The following is a 19606-nucleotide window of genomic DNA, read 5'->3' as shown; positions in this document are numbered from 1 at the left end:
CGATGTAAAACAACCCTTACGCGCGATAGCTCCGCCTCCAGAGACAGAGACGCATACAAATCGGCCGCTCCCATTGGCCAATGCCGAAGCGAAGCCTAGCGCCGAGGGACAGGCACGCACACACACCATCGCCAGCACGCGTGTGCGACACGCACACCAGCACACACCCGTACGCCCATTGTGGTGCACTTAAAGTTTAGGCACTTCAGCTCGAAAATACTGTTTGAAAGCCAAATAGTTGCTGTTCCCCTCTGCAAACAGTCGCATCTTGTCGCTTGTCTGCCACGGGCTGCCAGATCACAGCGTGTGGCTGCGACTTTGGAAGTTTGTTCAACATTAGAATATATAAACATCAATATAATAAAGCTCTCTCTCGCGTGCGACCCCACGCCAAAGTGTTCTTTTTCCCCCGGCGGCCTGAGTGGACTAGTAGTTGGTTTGGGTTTTTCGCCCGATTGCCGTTGGTCGAGTGGGAAAATAATTCGCAACACTCTCCCGGATTCGATCCGCGGTCCGCGTGCGTTGTGATAGTGCGTGATCCTGGCGTGATCCTCGACCGTCCGGAGCTTTGAGCGTGAATTGGGTGAAGCTTCCTAGCGGGTTGCTAGTTCGAAGAAAGTGAAATTTTGGATGTTAAACGATCGTGGATCGTAATAAAAGGAAGGAAGAAAAAACAAACTGGTGTCAGTGAAGTGTGATAAGTGTGACAAAGGTTTTGAAGTGAGCAGAACAAGAAAGAGGACGTTTCGTCTCGATTGGGCAGTTTCAATTTATGTGAAAACAAAATAGAAAGGAAATCATCTCCTTGCACATGTGTGATACAGTGTGTAACGCAAGCAGTGTATCGGAACGAAGGTCTAGCAAATGCTGTCAGTGACTAAAAACGGACTAGCGATAGAGTTGTTGTAACGATCAATATAGAAACTTAACCGCGGTGCGTCGGTGAAAGTGAAAGTGAATTCGTTGCAATTCATCGTCCGCTTTGATCGATGCGAAATGTGAGTCAGTAGTGCGAGCGAGCGATAAGAGTGACCACACATGATCATGATTCATTCCCCGACGCCGAGGTACGACTCGTGAGTGCCGCGCGTGTGAAGCAGAAGCGCCATTAAGCGGTGATAAGCGGTTGCGTGCGCCGAGCCGAGAGAATCTCTTCCCTATCGCCAAAGGATAACGCCGAAGCCTATCAGTGTGCAGTGTGTTTATCGTGTGTTTGACGTGTATCTGCGTGTGTGCGTGTGAGAGTGTGTCATTGTATATGAGTGTGAGGGGGTAGGAAGGTGGAAGACAGGTTGCGATAAAGATGCAAAAGCTCTACCCGGAAAGCTCGATCAACACGAGCAGTAGCATGGCGGTGGGCGGTGGAGGCGGCGGCGGCGGTGGCGGCGGTGGTGGCAACATGAGCCCGATGGCCACCACGTACAGCAGCATGAATAGTATGGGGATGGCGGTCGGCGGCATGACGTCCGTGTCGCCCCAGGGCGGCGGGTTCGGGGCGACCGTGCTCGGCAGCCCGGGCATGGGCGGGATGGGCGCCGCCATGAACAGCATGTCGGGCAACTGTCTCACCTCGACGCCGATCGGGTACAGCTCGATGGGGTCGCCGATCAGCAACATGGGCTCGTGCATGGGCGGCAACGGCATGAGCACGATGGCGGCCATGTCCGGGTACTCGAGCGTGGCCGGCAGCCGGGAGGTGCTGGGCGATCCGAGCTCGCCCAACTCGGTCGCGCTGCAGCGGGCCCGCACGGAGAAGCCGGCCGCGACGTACCGGCGGAACTACACGCACGCCAAGCCGCCCTACTCGTACATCAGCCTGATCACGATGGCGATCCAGAACAACCCGCACAAGATGCTGACGCTGGCCGAGATCTACCAGTTCATCATGGATCTGTTCCCGTTCTACCGGCAGAACCAGCAGCGGTGGCAGAACTCGATCCGGCACTCGCTCAGCTTCAACGACTGCTTCGTGAAGGTGCCCCGCACGCCGGACAAGCCGGGCAAGGGGTCGTTCTGGACGCTCCATCCCGACTCGGGCAACATGTTCGAGAACGGGTGCTACCTGCGGCGCCAGAAGCGGTTCAAGGACGAGAAGAAGGAGGTGCTCCGGTCGCTGCACAAGAGCCCGGCGCACGGCGGCAGCCTCGATGCGGTCGGCAGCCCGGACAAGAAGGACCCGAACGAGGAGCACCACCATCACCATCACCATCACAGCCACAGCCACCACAGCCACCGGACGGAGCACGTGTCCAAGCTGAGCGCGGCAGTCGACACGCACGGCATGCTGAACAGTGCGCACGGTAAAGACGCGGACGCGCTCGCGATGCTGCACGCGACGGCCGACTTATGCTTAGCCCAACAATCTCATTCACAGCATGGTGGTTCGCACCACCCTACGCACCACCACCACCACCATCCGGCCCACCAGCAGCTGCAGCAGGAGGAATTGACGGCTATGGTAAATCGCTGCCACCCTTCGCTGCTTGGTGAATATCACTCGATGCACCTGAAGCAGGAACCGGCGGGCTACACGCCCTCTAGTCACCCGTTCTCGATCACCCGGCTGCTGCCGACCGAGTCGAAGGCGGACATCAAGATGTACGAGATGAGCCAGTACGCCGGCTACAACGGGCTCAGCCCGCTGCCGAACTCGCACGCGGCCGCGGCCGCCCTCGGGCAGGACTCGTACTATCACCAGAGCCTCGGCTACCACCATGCGTCCACGGGCACGACCAGCTTGTGACATCAGTATCCGCTGGCATAAGTGCGGTTGAAAGGCTACTACCACACTGGCACACAGTACCAGCAACAGCACCACCAGCAGCATCAGCACCAGCAGCAGCATCAGCAGCACCAACAGAACCAGCAACAGCAGCAACAACAGAACCAGCAGCAGCACCGTCAGCCGCCCGATCTCGACCAAGAATGGTTGGATTTGGCGCAGCTTAGCACCTCAGCGAACTACGCGCGCAGCGGTGGTGGAAGCTATCTGCAGACCAATCGTTACGTGTACCATCACCGTCATCCTTATCATGCGCAGCTCGTGCAGCAACAGCAGCAGCAGCAGCAGCAACAACCGTCCGAGCCGGATGAGGAGGACGAGTACGACGATCAGCGCAGCAGAGGGTTTGTCGCGACCGATCTGACCGCTGGCAATAGCAGTGCGTCCTCATCGGGCAGCACCTCCGATACGTCGCCCCATAATATCTCGTTTTAGGACGCTCTCCAAAGCGCATGTTGTGAAGATCGCACACTGGGTAGTGGATAGGGCATCACATACATACACACGCACATGCCTCACGAGCATGCGATCGGTGACAACCTGATTGAGAAGGCTCTCCACACGATGGGGCACCCGATACACCCGAAAATGGTTCCGTCCGAACGGAAGCCTAAACGGTTGGACGACTTTTGGAGTGTTTGGCTCAAGTTGACTGAACAGTCGGCAGACGACCTTCACTTGGACGTTGGGTTGCTGTTCTCTTTTTCTCTCTATCTCTCTGTTTCTCTCTCTCTCGCACGCTCTCCTCACTGGACATGAGCATCAAAACGTTGCGTGTCCAGTGATCAATGGATATTCCCCAGCCATTTGTACGATCGTTTTCAGTCTTTCTGAATGAACTCCGACTCAAATTCCTCCCGCGTCTAGGGAGTCATAGCTTCCTCGATAAGCGGTTGTTTATCTTGTAGTTTCCAGCGCGTAGTTCTATTTCGGCGAGCAATTTTTGTTTGCCTGTATACCAATTCCGATTCCTCCGGCAGGCAATAAATCCGGATAGGAGTCTCCAACGAAAACAACCAACAGCCAAACAAAAAAACCTAACCTTTCATGTCCTCTGAAATCGATTTTCGAGTGCCGCTGCCCAAACCGAAGAGTGTCCACAGCTAACCAAACGTTGCCCAAGTGTGTGCACTTGAGGCGGAATTTCGTTCACCCACGGGGTCGTTGTGTGTGCGCACGCGTTCCGCGTGTAGTTTCTTTTGCTTTATGGTAATTGTCGTTAACCCGAAGGTGGGGTCTAATTTGTACGCCACTGTAAGGTAGAAGAGTGTGGTTTTTTCAACTGGTTGCTTTCGGAGCGCTTCTCTTTTTGGAGGTTTTTTTTTGGTCAGGTTCGGAGGTTGTACGCGGTAGCGGCACTCGAGATGCGAAGTCTTGTGAGTGAGTGAGTCGCTTTAAACGCACGCACGTCGCAAGTTGAACCGATGACCTCAATCGGCAGATCGATAGGAAACGATGAGAGGAAAGGGAGGAAGTACTATCGGACGTTGCATGGCAGGCCTCTGGATAATATGTCATACACACAACGAGTGAATGATACGCTTTAGAGCGAGGGGGTTGCTTTTTACCAAACTGCCAACAAGTCGTCCACCAAAGAAATAACGTGTAACAGAGGTGGAATTGTTTCCGAATGCGTCGGACACGTGTACAGCTCATTGAATTCTTGAATTAATAAGCCTTTCTTCAACTTGGAACCCGGATGAGATGACGAGAGAGTGATAGAATGTGTCAAAAGTGTAAGAGTGTTGTCCGCTCTACTCAAACACTCACACACACCGAATACTGCAACATAAAATTGAGAGCAGGAGTTGTGGGGAGACGAGGGGGACTTTGCAGGGCACTTTTTACCGCCCTTGAGAGTGACAGCTTGTGTCAATAGTTGAGGTACGGTCCGAAAAAAAGTTCAATTTAACTTGCCCAGATTGATGCTGATGGGCTTTTGATTTACTTTGGACGCTGGTGGTAGCGGTACCGATTCATCCATCCACATGGCCGAATGGTTTGGGCGGTTCCGTTTGGCAGGTTTGCGAAAAAGTTTTGCGGGAAGCGCGCGGGGAGAGTAGAATTTTAATGGATTCAATTTCGAAATTGAAAATTAATCATAGATGAACGTCTCGTGTTTGCAAATGGGTATACCTTCGGGCGGCGGGCGGCTTTAGGATGATTCGGATACATTTTTGATGAGTTTTATTCGGCGAGGTTTGATGGAGTGGACCTCACTATGTGGTCCATGACCTCACGGCAAAAGTTTTATAAAAGAGAAATAGAGAAAGAGCTGAACCGAGAGAGTGAGAAGGATCTACATACAGAGAAATCGAACTTTAGTAGTCACAAAAAAATGCATCATCACCATCACCACCAGCGTACCGTGTGATGCAGGTGTGAATTCCTAAATGTGGCCGGCGTCTTCCGTTCGGCCGTTGGAGACGACTCGCTTTTTTGGTCGAAAATCGGCCCTTGCTATTTAGCTGCCGTATGCTAACGAGCAGCTTCACCGAAATCTCGTATGCCACGCCGTAGAAAGGCTTTGCAGTCACATGAGAGACTCGTCTGATACCTGTTCGGTGCGTTCCAGTGAAAATTACGGTACTCGGTACAACTTCTTGCGCTTAGTTTCGATGGTGATCGCGTGTGTGTGCGTGTGTGTTTTGTGTGGAGCAATGCGTTGGAAAGTCAGTTTGAAGCACTAAAGCAACAACATGTTCAACAGTAAAGCTGCGATGAGAAGGTTACGGTTATGAATGAAAGTTACGGTACACGAAAAGGTTTCAAAACATTAAGGGAACAGAGGGCTAGAACCCGCCGCTGGTTGGCGTGTTGCAGCGTTCGATTGAACAATTACTCGAAATGGAAGCAACCAGTCCACACAAAACTCCAAACTCTGCTAATATCGTCTTCGCAAGCACGCTCCAAAAGGCGAGATGTGGTACAGTAGGCTAATAATCCCGGTTAATAATAACAACTTCCCACGCAGCAGAAAGACGTGTGTGAACTCGTGAAGCAAAAACACGAAACGTAATGTGCAATTAATCTCTTCGCAATGGCAAAAAATGAAACCCAGCAGCAACAGAAGCAGCAGAAGAAACTACATTTTATCGTAAATTGAATATGGAGGTTATTGATATGTTTATTTTTTTTATACCGCTACCTTTTAAGTTTGCTATCGTAACCGTGAAACCATAGTTAGATATTTTGTTCTTTTTAAGCTTAATTTAGCTGTCCATTTTCCCTGTCCCCGGTGGTCCTTATTTCTTCGTGCATTTTAAAACGAATTTCCAATCGTACCTACAGTTCACTAGTAAACACAAAACAATAGTAAAGCCAATTGTATAACCTTTTAAACTTACACATTCCTATTGCGAAGAAATACGGTCCGATGCGAATGCAATGAAAATCCCAAACAAAGCCACTCACACCCATTCCAGTATGTATAGATTAGGGCAGAAGGGGGGAAAAACCCGCATTATGAAAACAGGAATCAACATTGTACGTTTTAAGCAATTTTAAAGAATCTTTGTACATATTTATGATATTTTTCTCATTCGAGCTAAGGTGATACCGTCAAACTCGTTGTTTAACCGCAACGCAAAATCAAACGCGTGTAGAAAATACATAGTAACATTCCTTTCGTACGTACGGCCTGGAGCAAAGAATTGTAGCTAAAATCGGAACCGGAAAAATCAGCTCCGAGCTCAGAAGATACGCATGACGAGCGAGTACTACATCAAAGCGATTGTAGAGCGTCATAGCCAATGGAATAGCAGAAACAAACGGACTAATGAGCAGCAACACAGCAAAACACGGATGTATGTAAGTGAAAAAAAGGAAGATGAAATACCCGAGCCGTCACTTGTTCCCCGGGGGCGATACGATTAGCTATTAGTGGTAGTAGTAGTAGTAGTAGTAGCGCGTGTAAAGCATAATGCGCGCCCAGGCACACTGTCTCCAACTCCATGCAGGTTGTCTGCTGTGAAAATGTTCGAAATTGCAGGCCATTTTGTTAATAGCTTTTAGTTAGTAGGTATACTATCCCCATTTGTCCGCTCGGTTTAGTACTTCGCGACAGGAAAGACGGAAAGTCGCGCTCGGAAAGCGTAGGAAAAATAGGACGACCAGCAATGAACGATTGGAACGACGGGATTGCGTGAAAGACAAAAAGGGTCACGCACTGTTCCATCCATGATTGAACAATGGGGATATGATTTAAGTTGTAAAAAGGAAAATAAGAAAGTATCTCCCTCTATAGAAGCATTAGGGAAAGCAAATGACCATTCCGAACAACGGGCGGCAAACGGGGGCAAATTGGAGCTGAATACAATTTCAAAGAAAACTGTGAACTTTAGTGGCATTTTTTGCATTCCAAAAACACAGCGAGGAAGAAAAACGATGCAGTACGGGGAGGCACAGGCAGAGAAAAATCTAAAAACAAAATCGATAATAATAATAATAAAAAGTGATTTAAAAATAATATAATCCATTTTGTTTTTTTTTGTGACGCTGCGTTCGATTTAGCAGATAATTTGGGCTTTTATTTGTTTGCTTTTCTTAAACCTGATGTAAGGTATGTTTCCGCCATGTTCTCGACCGCCAATAACATTGTGTTACAGCTTCTCTTCCTCCTCGTTGATGCGTTCCTCTCCCATAAGCATGGTGAGGATTTTAATCGATGTGTCTGTAAAGTCGAGTTGCGACATGCTAGTACGGAAATGGAAAATAAATAATTGATTTCCACTCCCGACCATACATAGCACGCCCGTTTCACCCAGGTTCGCAGCAGGTAGGTTGTGATGCGGTTGAATGAAAATGTTTCGACGCTTTTCTTTTGCTTTCATGTAGTTCTCTCTCTTCTCTTTCCTCTTCTCTTTCTCTCTCTCTCGCCCTCTTTTTCTATCTCTCTTTCTCTTTCTCTCTCTCTCTCTTTCTCCTTCTCTTTTTGATGTTCTCATCGCGTGTGGAGATGTGTCTTTTGCGCATCATCGCTTTTCACATGCTAGAAAAACCCTGCTCGTTCGCTGGTCGCTGGTTCACATAAATCGATTACAACCTCCATTTGGATCCCGGCTTCCCTTCCTTTATCCACAGCCCTGCACGCCCAGCTACCAACGTTGTTTTATAATGCCACTCACCAACACTACATCCTATGCAGGAACACAGGAACAGACAGCTTTATCTTTTGGCTTTAATATTTTACCAGCAACACAAACGCGGTACGCGCACCCTCCCTAATACCATTGGTTGGAGCCTAGTGGCAAGCGAGGGGAGATAGAAAATCGTCCTTTACGATGCATGCGGGCTGTAAGAACGAGTGACATTTACCAGAGAACCCAACACCAACGGCGCGAGCGAGATGGAGATGGCACAGACACAGTCGATGAACAAATACAGATGAGACATTAGTGTATCGTTAAAGCATACTAGCAGCAGCAGATGAAACACGCTTACCAACACAAAGTGATGTTCCCGCCGGAATGACAGAGCGAAAGAACCGGCGAGTGAGAGAGAAAAGGAGAGAAAAAGGGAGCAAAAATCGAGATTACCAGGGAAAAGTCGAGCATAGCGTCCCCATCATTCTTCGATATCATCCCGTTTTCCCATTTTATCGTCAGCGTTCAGGTGGTAAGCAGCTATTTTCCTCCCGCCCTGTGTGTTTGTGTGTGTGTGTGTGCGTGTAGGCGTAATGCTGTGTGCGTTACTACTACCAAATGCACGTAGTACTCTGCCATCCTTCGTAGTATTGGTGGAAGGTTTACGCTCGTAGTACGAGCTCGATTTGGAGAATGGTTTTTCCCCTGGGGAAAACCTTCATTACGCCAAACTTCGCTACGGTTGTGGGCGACATTTTCCTTCTCTTGCGTCCATTTTGAACCATTCGTAGCAGGGAAAGGGAAATGCTTTTGGGGTGGAGTAGACGTTGCTTGCTACGGTGCTGTCCGGATGTGCCGGAAGTATTGCAGATCGGGTGTGTGCCAAGCGGAGCGTCCACTAGCACTCCCCCCCGCGACGGTTTGTGTTGGTAAGTTTTGTTCAACACGCCGAACATGAAACGACAGCCAGCCAAGAGGAGGCACTTTTGCCCGAGACCTCACTCACAGCCAGCTGCGGAGTGGTGTTGGTGAATGAAATATTGATGGGAAAAATCAATAAAAGGTGGAAAACGTGACGATTTATCTCTTCCGAAATTGACTCGGCCCAGTGAGGGCGGGTTTTGGTCGTTGGTCGTAGCATTATTGTGTACGGAAAAAAGGTATAAGAACACTTCTTCGTAGTAATAAAACATTTCGGAAGGATTCGATGTTGAAGCAATGTTTAGGCAGACCCGAAAAGGGTAATTTGTTTTGAAAAATGATTAATCGTTCGATTAATTACATCCCTTGTGTCTAATTACGGAATAATATGCATACTCTTTTCAGTTCAACACTATGTGTGTTTAACGCATTTCAATACATTAGGGCATTTTATCAATTCAGATAAAGAAAGAACCCCCGAAACGACTGGCGATGGTGCGTATCAGAAAAAAACACGGTAAAGTACTTTACCCGCTTGTACCCATCGGTGCATCGATTTCGCGTACAATGCGCCATATGCGCTGAAGTGCATCTTCGGCCGTAATTGTGTAACTGCTGGCACACGGAAATGAGACGCACTGCTGGGAGCGACGGTAACGGCGGACAGACCGCAGAGCGCAATTGTCAACTCGCTCGGCTAAATTGCAATCGATAAGGCCTGTACACGAAGCAGAAGTGGCTACGGTGCCGCCGCCCGGTGAAAACAGCGCCCATGGAGTGCAACCCAATTATTTAACGAGGAAATGCTTCACCCGAACCGACCTAGAATGGGCCACTCGAGCGCTTACACGGACTGACACCATTTTCCATTGTTTCTCGCTGATGCTTCTTGATTTTGTTTTTTTGCTCTGTTTTTATTACCTGTCCTATCAAGAGCTTCTTCAATGCGGAGCAAAACAATGTGTTTGGTGTTTCGTGTACTACTGCTGAGAGGGCAGGAACTGGGGATTAAAAATTCAAAACGGCCGATATGGTCCCGCGTCGTAGGAGAAGCGCAGATGGACAAGTGTGTGGACGGTGTGTTTTGATTAAAACGTACACAAAGGATAATACATTTATGATTGGGAAAATAAATCACTGTACACAGTGGAGCTGCTCAGGCACGATTTGGAGTCGATTGCCGTTAGGAGCTACTCTGGCACTAGCTGAGAATAAACAACATTAACTAATGTTTGTAAAATATACTTGAAAAGCCATACTTACCTGAGTCTGTGTGCTATGACGTCGTATGTTCGTGTATGGGTACTTTCAAGATTTGAGGCGTATATCAAGAAAAGAGCATTATTAGATACCAATGGATTACTGTTTCGCGATATTCTTTACTTTGAGTATCCTCATTTGAAGTTCTTTTATCAAGACTTGCTCTGACTCAACATTTGAGAGCAATTTTACCAGTAAAACATTGTATTTATTAAGGCTTTACGATGGATAGTTTGAACCGAGTCTTGCCTTAAACTGTGAGACTGGTTGAGTAAATATCTTTCAGAATGTCTTTCTGAGGGCCAAGGAACTAAAACTCACCAGGAATCATCAAAAGATTAGAACACTCTACAGCAATCCGGTAAAGTGTCGCACATTGATGTAGCAAAAATATGTCCGCGTGTGCCACTAAAGATCTTGAGCTAATCCAACCGCTTCGCCCATCATCACGCACCGCGAAAAGCGAAACATTTTCCAAACCATCATCAGTCGACGATGAGCGATAGTGCGTGGCGCATCCTAGGGACGATTATACAAATATCGTGCCTTGGACCGACGGCCACGCGTCTGAAGGGTTTTTGGGAGCTCGTCGTGAGTGTGTGTGTGAGTCGGTCGGTCGGAAGATATCGATAGGCCGTGGCTGTATCAGACACGTGTTGACGTGAGGTTGTGGCAGTCGAAAAGCTTTACGCTAGCCTGTCCCCACCTAGAGTTTATGTGTCGCCTGTCATGTGTCTGAGTGATGCGTGATAGTTTAGAAACGTTTTATGCAATTTATATTCATAGCTGGAAATAAACTGGACGAGGAAAATCTGCTCTACAAAGTGAGATAACAATGCCGATGTGTTGAAGAGAGCTATTTTATTTCCCAAACGGACCCTCGGACAAATCTATAGTTAATTTATAGTTAATAAGCAATATTGAGGCTTTCTGGCGCCATCGTTTAGCTTAATTTACTACCTTCGACAATACATTCTATACAACAACAAAAAAACCTCTGCCCCATAAATAACAACATCAATAAAGGTAACAGCGAAGCGTCGGGCAGAAACCAAACAAATCGTCCCGTCAATCGCTTTTATCAAAACAGCAGCCCATAATGGTTTGATGCGACATGAAATAGATCCACCGCGGTCAAACGAAATTGACGTTTTATGTTAACGGCATACACACGTACGCCCCAAAGTAAACATATGAAACGGCCCGGAACCCATTGACCTCCCCCATTGCGATGTGCCTCAGACACACATACACACACAAGCACGGACACGGACACTTTCTGTGCCAGTGTGCTGAAATTCATACTTTACCGCAGTGGTCCGGTAGTCGGTATATCGGAAAGAAAGCACATCGGAAGCATACGAGGACGAAAAATGCTGCCAAAGCCAAACACACATCTTCCAGCACATATATATATATATATATATGGGTGTGTGTGAGAGAGTGTGTGTGTGGGTATGTTTGTGTCCAAAAGGGCCGCAGCGTCGCAGCCGATACCGCAGCCGCATTATGCAAAGGCTATCGATATTTTCTTCCCGTTCCAGTGGGCCATTCGCCATTGGCTTATGTGAGGGAAACATTATTCAAAAAGGCTCCAAGCATCATCCTTCATTTTGATACCGGTAAAACGAAACGAAAAACTTGGTCTCGCACATACACAGCCACACAGCCATACAAACAGCGCATCGTTCACATATTTTACGATGATGGTTGGCATTTATCCGCAGAGACGCCCGCCGCCCGACCGAGCAACCGGCCTGAGACCGATGGCAATTTGTATCGCAACGGGGCAGGAAGCCACCGTGCAGGAAAATTTATGATGACATGCACATGAAATAATGTAGAAGGTGTTTGCCGAATGATAAGAAATTTTCGTTAATTTCTCCGCTCACAGCCCGTGATAGCTGACGAGCGGTTTTGCGGGCATGCTGACGTGCCCGGTTTGCTCATCCCGGGGGCTAATGGGTGCTCGTTAGCGTTTAAATAAATGTATGCAAGTGTTCGATGGCGCTGGCCGGCTCGGAGAGTTTTTGCAACCAGTAGAAAGTCTGCCGGCCGCAGGAGCCAGATAATCGAAGTCACTGATTTTATGCATAATCATAAACCCATTAACATATCCCGGGAGCTGCTGCCAGCGTGGAACTCTGCGCTGTTTGCGGTCGGTTTTGGTGGGACGATAAAAAGCGAAACAGAAGAGGGGCAAGAGGGAGGGCGAAACGATATCCGGATAGCAATTTTATGGCCAGTGCAGAGCACGACCGCGAACGGATCGTCAGTGTGGAATGGCGAAGCGTACGAATGACACCGGGTGATGGTGACCTAAATTATTGAACGTATTTCAGGACAAATGGCTTTTATTGCCAAAATGGCCATTGGACTATGATGGATATAGAGAGAACCTCCTTTTATGACGGAGTAGGTACACATGGCTGATACGATGCCGAAAAGGTTATTTTATAGTCGCAATCAATATAATATGTTCTCAAACAGACGTTGATGAATTGCCGAATCCGGATAAATAATCTTCATCATGGGGTGCTAATAAAATAAAAGCATGCATAAAATACATGTGATCAGCACGACAGGGTAGCTTCAAACAACCATCGAGCTGTTGTGTTCTAATACACAATTCTTGATGCAAATCATGTTCAGATGTATCTGTACATGTAATGTTATGCATTTTTGGAGTGCATTTTTCTGTATTTTTGAACCTTTTGTTAACAAGATGGCTCGTAAATAAAGGTTGCAAAAATTCCAGACAAAATATTCCCCAACAATGGTACAATAAGAATGTATTCATCCATTCCATTCTAGAACTACAGTCTCGTTCGTGCTGGCAATGGCTACACCCAAAAACATTTGCATTAATATTTCCCACTCATAAAGACCGAGTACGTGCTAAACGATCGTTCGCGTTCAACAACCATCCTGTATGAATGGATTTTGCTGGCCAGCAAGAAGACACACAGAGCTCTTGACTCTTCCAAAGAACAAGGAAGAATGTTCGTATCTCCTGTCGGAGTCATTTCACAATCCACCTCTGACATAGCAACCGATTGATGAGTCGTCGCGGGAAGGGGAGCTGTACAAGACTGCACCCCGAAAACCGGACGAACCGAGAAAATAGAGATGAAACTGTCAACTTTCTTCCCAAGACAGCGTGCGTTGTTGTTCCGGCTGGTCAAGTAGTGCCGAACTACTTGTAAAGCTGAAACGAATGCCTAGAGTGTTGGTTTTACCTCCCTAGAGGCTGGATGCGTGTAGTCAGTGCGCAATGGAGAGCTCACGTTGTGCTGGATCGCTAACGATCGTGACGAATGCAATTTCATTCATAAAAATCCTAGTTCTTGAAACCAGTAGCCAGACATAGTTAGAAGACATTGTCACGCGATGTAAGACACAGACCGCGTTCACAATACAGGAAGAATGTCTGGACCGGTTGATCGAGTGGACAAAACAAGTTTTAAGGTAGGGAGCACTTTGGGAACCGAGCACGAAACATGGAGTCGGCGACTGTTGGTGAGGCATGTGAATGATTTCATTTCGGTGGTGACTCGCGGTGACTGCAATGGAGCAGAAAACACTCCGAGTACGCCCCAAGTCGGAGGAAGTACTCGACGAACATTAAGAAGTCAAGATGGTCAGCGAAGATGTGTGATGAGTAAACTGTAAGTGACACTCTCGAGATTGTATTGTTTTCGGGGCTTGGTACCGGGCTGCTGCAAACGTAACGGAAATGCAATCTGTATGCATCATGCCGTTGCCGTGGGAGTGCCGAAGATGATGGGTCACTTTCAGAAAAGCGGATTTCAGGTTGGTGCTAATCATTCAGACGCAGAATCATTCCTTTTTCATATTGTTCGTATCGTTAAGCAAACTAATCTCCTTCAATGAACCGCAACACACCTAATTCAATAGGTGCCAATCCGTGCCCTGGCATGGCTGGTATCGCATGAATGTTTGATAGGTTTCCCACAAAACGACAAAACGGACGTTTACCCCAGTGCCTCACGGGCAAAGATTATCACTTTCGTTTGATAAATACCACCCTTGGGTCAACAGAACACAACAGCAAACGGACCGTTCCTTCCGGTAGTGTCGCTCGCTGGACACGGCAGGGTCTCGGCAAAGACGACACTCATTATTGGCCGCTTGTTGATGTCGTTGCATTTCGGCACGCTCATGTTGCGATAAGTGCAACCCGTTCGAGACCCTCACTGACTGCCCATTCTTGCCACCCTCATTGGACCTCCCCTAGATCGGCTAGATTCAATGCCAATGTCATGGTCCCTGAAGTCACGGCGAAGGCGTCATCGTCATATCGCGCCCCGGTACGCGTCCTTCGTCAGGCGTAACAAAGCGTATGGCCAAACAAAACGGCAGCAGCAGCACCAACTTTATGAAGAAATCAAACAAAAATCGATTCTAAATCAAACAGAAAATGTTGTTTATCGACAAATACCGTTCGTAGTTGTTGCTGTTGCTGCTGCTGCTGCTGCTGCTTCATATCTCTCGCTCTATTTGCTCTAGATCGTACTGAAATCGTACGAAGTTGTGCCATTGGAAGTTGATTGCTGCACGGAGGACGTCGTACAAGTTTCGCTGTTAGATTACCGAGTCCAAGCTCAAGTCAACCCGACCGGCTCGACTGTTTGGAGCTGGAGCGTCTAGGTCGTCATCGTCGGTAGTAGCTGTGTTGTGTGCCAGCGAGAATCAGGTTATCTGCCAGTGCTACAGACTTAGTTTCACCGTAACACGGCGAGTGTGTTTGGCCAGGGCAATGGGAAGTGAAGGAATAACAACAACAAAAAACTTTTGTTTGAGAACACGCTGGAAAATGCATTTTTTATCTACTCAATGTATCGGCTTGCCAGTGTCAGTTGATCCTTGCCGACTGGCTTCTGCAGTGCCGTAGAACTCGGTTGGAAGGATTGATGCAATCGTTTGGGCGGCTTTCAGACCGACTAATCCTTCATTTGTGTGTGTGTTTTTTTTCGGAACAGTAGATTGGCATTCTTTTGCAGTTTTGTGATTTATTGCTGCAGATTTTTATAAAAATGAGACATTTTTCAAATGAATCTCTCCAACAAGATGTTTTCAATTAGATATTCATTCAAGATATTGTACTTTTTAAGAATTATTTAGTTGAAGTTTTAAGCGTTTCTATATTCGCACAACGCATAATGCATAGAACCTACCAGTTTCTAGTGCTCTTTAACACGCATCAAACGACCAACTTCACTCACACTGTCGTGTAGGTAGAGTGTAGAACCTCCGTTTGTTTGAACGAAGAATTGTCCCACCCATCCACTGCTAGCCTCCGCTTGAACTGACTCCGCTGGTCACAGTACTCTGTCTGCGGTGCGGTTGAACAGAATACCCAATGCGAATTCTCCGCTCCTCCGTCACCCACCGTAGTCCTGCCAAAAGAAAGCTGCACAAGTCAACGCAGCAGTTCAACCGCCTGCAGAAAACTGTCGAGTCCGACTCCGCCAGGCCGTACGGGGCGAAATTTTCAACACAAATATTAGCTTGATAAACAAAAATTTCCAAATAAACTGAAAGGTGATAAACGAAATCTTTATAAAATGACTTTCGTAGTCGATCTCGGTTCTAGCTAACCCAGCACGGTCTCAGTCATCCTCGGCAAAGGACTCGATCTGCAGCAATGGACCTTGGTGGTGCTTCCACCTTTTGTGCCACGCCGCACGGTTCTTCGTCCTCACTTCACCCGAATGTGGGACAGATCTATGCTGCTTAGAGGCTGTTTGTTTTCCTTCAGGTGTATCTCAACAGAGAGCAGAGGTTATGGAGCGGTTCTGAGGGGGATGTGTTTGAAAGTTGGTCATATTTTGGTGTCCCATTTTATCGGTGCAGCCGGATGTGTGCTTACATAAGCGATAACTATTTCCGGGTGTTTGGTGCGGTAGGCCTATGTTGGAGTGTGTGTTAAAAGGAGCACGTGTGGACATGTTTGCTTGTGTTTGGTTAAAGAATAGAACGTGTCCGGTAGTAGATAGTGCATTTTATGTAGAACTTTACAACTAAATATTTAAAACTAACATTGCAAAGAAGTTTATTATCATCTTAGAATTATGCTTTATTTGGAAAGATTACTTTTGTGCTTTTAGTAATGATGGTAATGGAATCGGCAAGAAGTATTTCTACCTCGAATTGAAGAAACAATTAAAGAATTAAATGAACTGTGTTTCACTCGTTTTCTTCCAATTAATATCAATTAAAGCAAGAAAGGTCAAATAGCTTTGTAATTTGATTGTCATTTTCCAGTGTCGTACTTTGCGGAAAGTTCTTCGTCCTGCCGTAGAAAAAGTGTGACGAAAAAATCTATCCACTCTTTTATTCCGTTTTGTGCCGAGCTTTGTGAGCGTACTTTTTTGGAACGGTTGACTTTCCCGCAAAGAAAAAGGAATTGATCACCCGGAAAATAGAACAGGAACAAAAAAATATACAATTAATCCAATTTCAGTATCACAGCAGATCTGATGAGCGGAGATAATCAAATTATCGGCTACGGTGTGGTTCGTTATTCAATTTAGACTTCAGTCTTTTTTGGACACAGTAAGACAAAAGTTTGAATTGTCTTAATCACCTTCTGGCATAGTTGATTTGAAGTTAATTTGTTACGTAATTTCAATCTTTATAATTGAAGGATATCTGAATGTTAACCCGGGTGACAGGCCTTAACCTAGTCTCCTTTGTTTCAACTGTAAGTTCATCACGTGACGTGAAGTAACATGAAAATGTGTAATATTAGCTTTACAATATTGCTTTCCGTGCTTTGCTTCATAAACCTCTCGCTTTGCAGCAAACCACCTGCACTCGTTAAATCATACTATCACCACACATCGTGAAGCAACCAAATAGCAACACAGAACAGGCCAATAGGAAATTAATCAGTAATTTTAAAACAAGCACACAGCCGAGCCCAGGCTTTGTTCCCCATTTCTCTGGGAGGTGGAGGGGGCTGACGGGTACGGCTGTCGTGACGAAATGCCTTTCCATTGTTGGTTCCCCATGGATGTGTGAAAGGTAAACAACCATCATTACCCGTCGCCATTTAAAAGCGCTGGCCTGCAACAAAAAGGCCGGCAGGCGATCGTTCACTCGTTACATGAAAAAGCTTACGATGCATCCAGGCACCGTCCGCCGCCTTATGGCCATCACTCTTGCCTCAAGGATTTGCTGGCCCAATGCAACACCATTACCGCCTGCGCCTTGGTATTAACGTCCAGCTCGGTTGACACACACACGCTTGGCAACAATGCACGATGCATCGATGACGACCGGATCGACCCCGATTGCTCGCCGGCACGATCCGGCCCTTCGACCCGCCTGGCCAAACAGTGCCAACCTCGCCAACACCAAACACCCAAGTAATTATCGTTTATGCGTGTTTTCTTCCAGCGTGGACTTTCCATCCGGGCACTTTTCAATCCTTCGATTGTCCGCTGGCGCCCTCGTTGGACGGGCGTGTACACAGCCAGCCCTAGCGGCACTGAGCCTCCTTTGTTTCCAAGCCCCGGCTGGCCTGGCAGCAAGGCACGACGTGTGGGGCGATTGTGTGCAGAATGTCATAAATGAAAGTTTCCCTCTGTTTACCTTGCACCAGCCAAATGGGCTCGATAATGTCGGACCAGGCCCCTTAGTTTTCCCTCCACTTTTGTCCTTCCGTTCGCTCCCGCAAACTGCAGCGTGTTGCAGCACCATCCCTTCTCCGCGCCCGCTCGTCAAGTAACAACAAAATAAGGAAACGGAGCGGAAAGCAAGACAGGGCCAAGAAGTAACACGATTTTAATTAGTACACTCAGCACCCTGCACCCAGGAAACGATGAGCCGGAAATGAATGGGTTCTCTTTTTTTCCTGGTCCGGGTATGTGCTGCTGCTGCAGTGACCGGTCGTTCAAGGTGTCGGGGAGACCCATTCAATCAGCGTTGGAAAATATTGATAAATCAAGCATTCGAAAAGTCTGATTATGCTGGCAAACACAGCGGCAACCGGCGAGCAAGCGAGAAGAGAGCGCCTTGGCGCCCCACCGGATGGGGTCAAACTGAATACGTCAAATTGACATCAATCGACGGCACACAGGCACGGCACTCCCGTAGCAAGAATGGGTGTGAGTGTATGCGCGCACACGTTGGGTCACGCTCGGTGAAGCTTGTTTCATCATGCAAATTGGTTCCGTTCCAAGCTTTCGTTCGAGCGTTAGACAGACACTCAGGCACATGGCACTGACGATAGCGCCAACTTTTGGCGCTTTTCCAATCGTACCTTTTCCCGTTGTCACTCCTCACGTTACTTCTTCAGGAGCGGGGTTGGCTCATTTCGATTTTATGATTTTCAGGATGGTTTTTTTGTTCTTATTCCCGTGTTCCCGTGTGTCATGCATGCCTTTCTTCTCCTATCACGGCTGTCGCTTGATCGAAATGTTTTTTTTTTTTTGGTTGTCCCCCGTACTTCATTTGCGATGCGAATCTCTCAGGCATGCAGGACGAAGAGTAGTGATTTGCACATCATCGTTCGGGAAGTCGGAACATTTGTCAATGTTGCTCGATGCTGCTGCTGCTCCGATGAGTGTGATGAGAAGGATGAACGCGGTACGACTGTTTGTACATGGGAAGCAAATTCAATCAATATACACGTTCGTGCGCTCGACATGCAATTTTCGCAGGAACGCAGGTGAAACAGAAAAGTCAGCATCGATTGCGCTCAGGCGCAAGGTGGAGATGAAAACGAAGGACTACCCGGGGTTTGCTCGTCTGCTAGCATATGATTAGTTCCGGGTGTAATCGTTTGGCAGGTGGAGCTTAGGATTTGGGTGCGAGAAAGAATTGGATGGTGGGAGCAGCACAGTAAATTGCTTGATTGCATGATGAACTTAGCGATGTGTGGATTTAAATAGAATACAAAATCAAACAAAACACGTTGTACGACATTGCATCCTCTGTTTTGTTTGTAAAAAGAATTGTTTTACACATTTCAATATTATTTTAAACAACACGTACTACGCAACAAATAAAAATATGAAGCAACTGACGCTAATGACAAATTACTAAGCATAATAATTATTCAAATTAATTGATTTGAGAATGTATCGCACTTTCATTCCAAGATTCCAACGCACCTTGTTTTGAAGAAAACATCTCATAAACCATCACACACAGTAGTTGCGCCGTGCCAAACTGATTTATCACACCTCATTCATGGAAGCCACAATGCTATCATCACGGCCATCACCAGAGATAACCGAATAAGCGTGCTAATTCCAAGGCCCTTCCCTACTACCATCCAGCCCGCTTCTGCACGCAACACTGCTCATCCAGGCGAATCATCGTGTCCTGAACTGCGCCGCAAACAATTGCCCACCCCACTCCCCCAAACGTTCGTCAAACTGAAACATAATAATAAAAGAACCCAAAATAACCTCGTCACTTGCGCGCGCTCGAGCCCTTCGTTCGCGACACTCAATTAACGATCTAAAACCCGACGAAAGGCACCATAAAAATAGAAAAACGCAAAAGCCAGCCAAGATCAATCAAC

The 19606-nt window shown here is 47.3% G+C and overlaps 2 protein-coding genes and 1 long non-coding RNA gene across 3 annotated transcripts; all 3 read left to right on the top strand.

Annotated features, from left to right (window-relative positions):
• The first annotated feature begins 212 nt into the window (after positions 1–212).
• Positions 213–2888, top strand: LOC120898687 (protein fork head). The gene has a single exon (XM_040304862.1). The coding sequence runs from the start codon at positions 1304–1306 to the stop codon at positions 2741–2743; it is 1440 nt and encodes a 479-aa protein (XP_040160796.1). The 5' UTR covers positions 213–1303; the 3' UTR covers positions 2744–2888.
• Positions 2768–7255, top strand: LOC120896521 (putative cyclin-dependent serine/threonine-protein kinase DDB_G0272797/DDB_G0274007; the record flags this gene model as incomplete). The annotated part of the gene is made up of 1 exon (XM_040300704.1): positions 2768–7255. A coding segment is annotated over one exon (450 nt), but the record flags the coding sequence as incomplete, so codon positions are not given.
• Positions 7256–13213: 5958 nt separating this feature from the next.
• LOC120896992 lies at positions 13214–19116 on the top strand. Its single transcript, XR_005738483.1, has 2 exons — positions 13214–14764; positions 17473–19116. It is a non-coding gene; the product is annotated as an uncharacterized LOC120896992 (long non-coding RNA).
• The last annotated feature ends 490 nt before the right edge of the window (positions 19117–19606 follow it).

This window comes from Anopheles arabiensis, chromosome 2 (genome assembly GCF_016920715.1).
Source record: "Anopheles arabiensis isolate DONGOLA chromosome 2, AaraD3, whole genome shotgun sequence".
Taxonomy (NCBI): domain Eukaryota; kingdom Metazoa; phylum Arthropoda; class Insecta; order Diptera; family Culicidae; genus Anopheles; species Anopheles arabiensis.
The sequence above is the reverse complement of the archived record's forward strand: the minus strand, read 5'-3'. Positions and strand labels throughout refer to the sequence as shown.

Coding starts and splice junctions, on each gene's coding strand:
- LOC120898687 (XM_040304862.1), top strand. CDS start 1,304: ATGCAAAAGCTCTACCCGGAAAGCTCGATCAACACGAGCAGTAGCATG.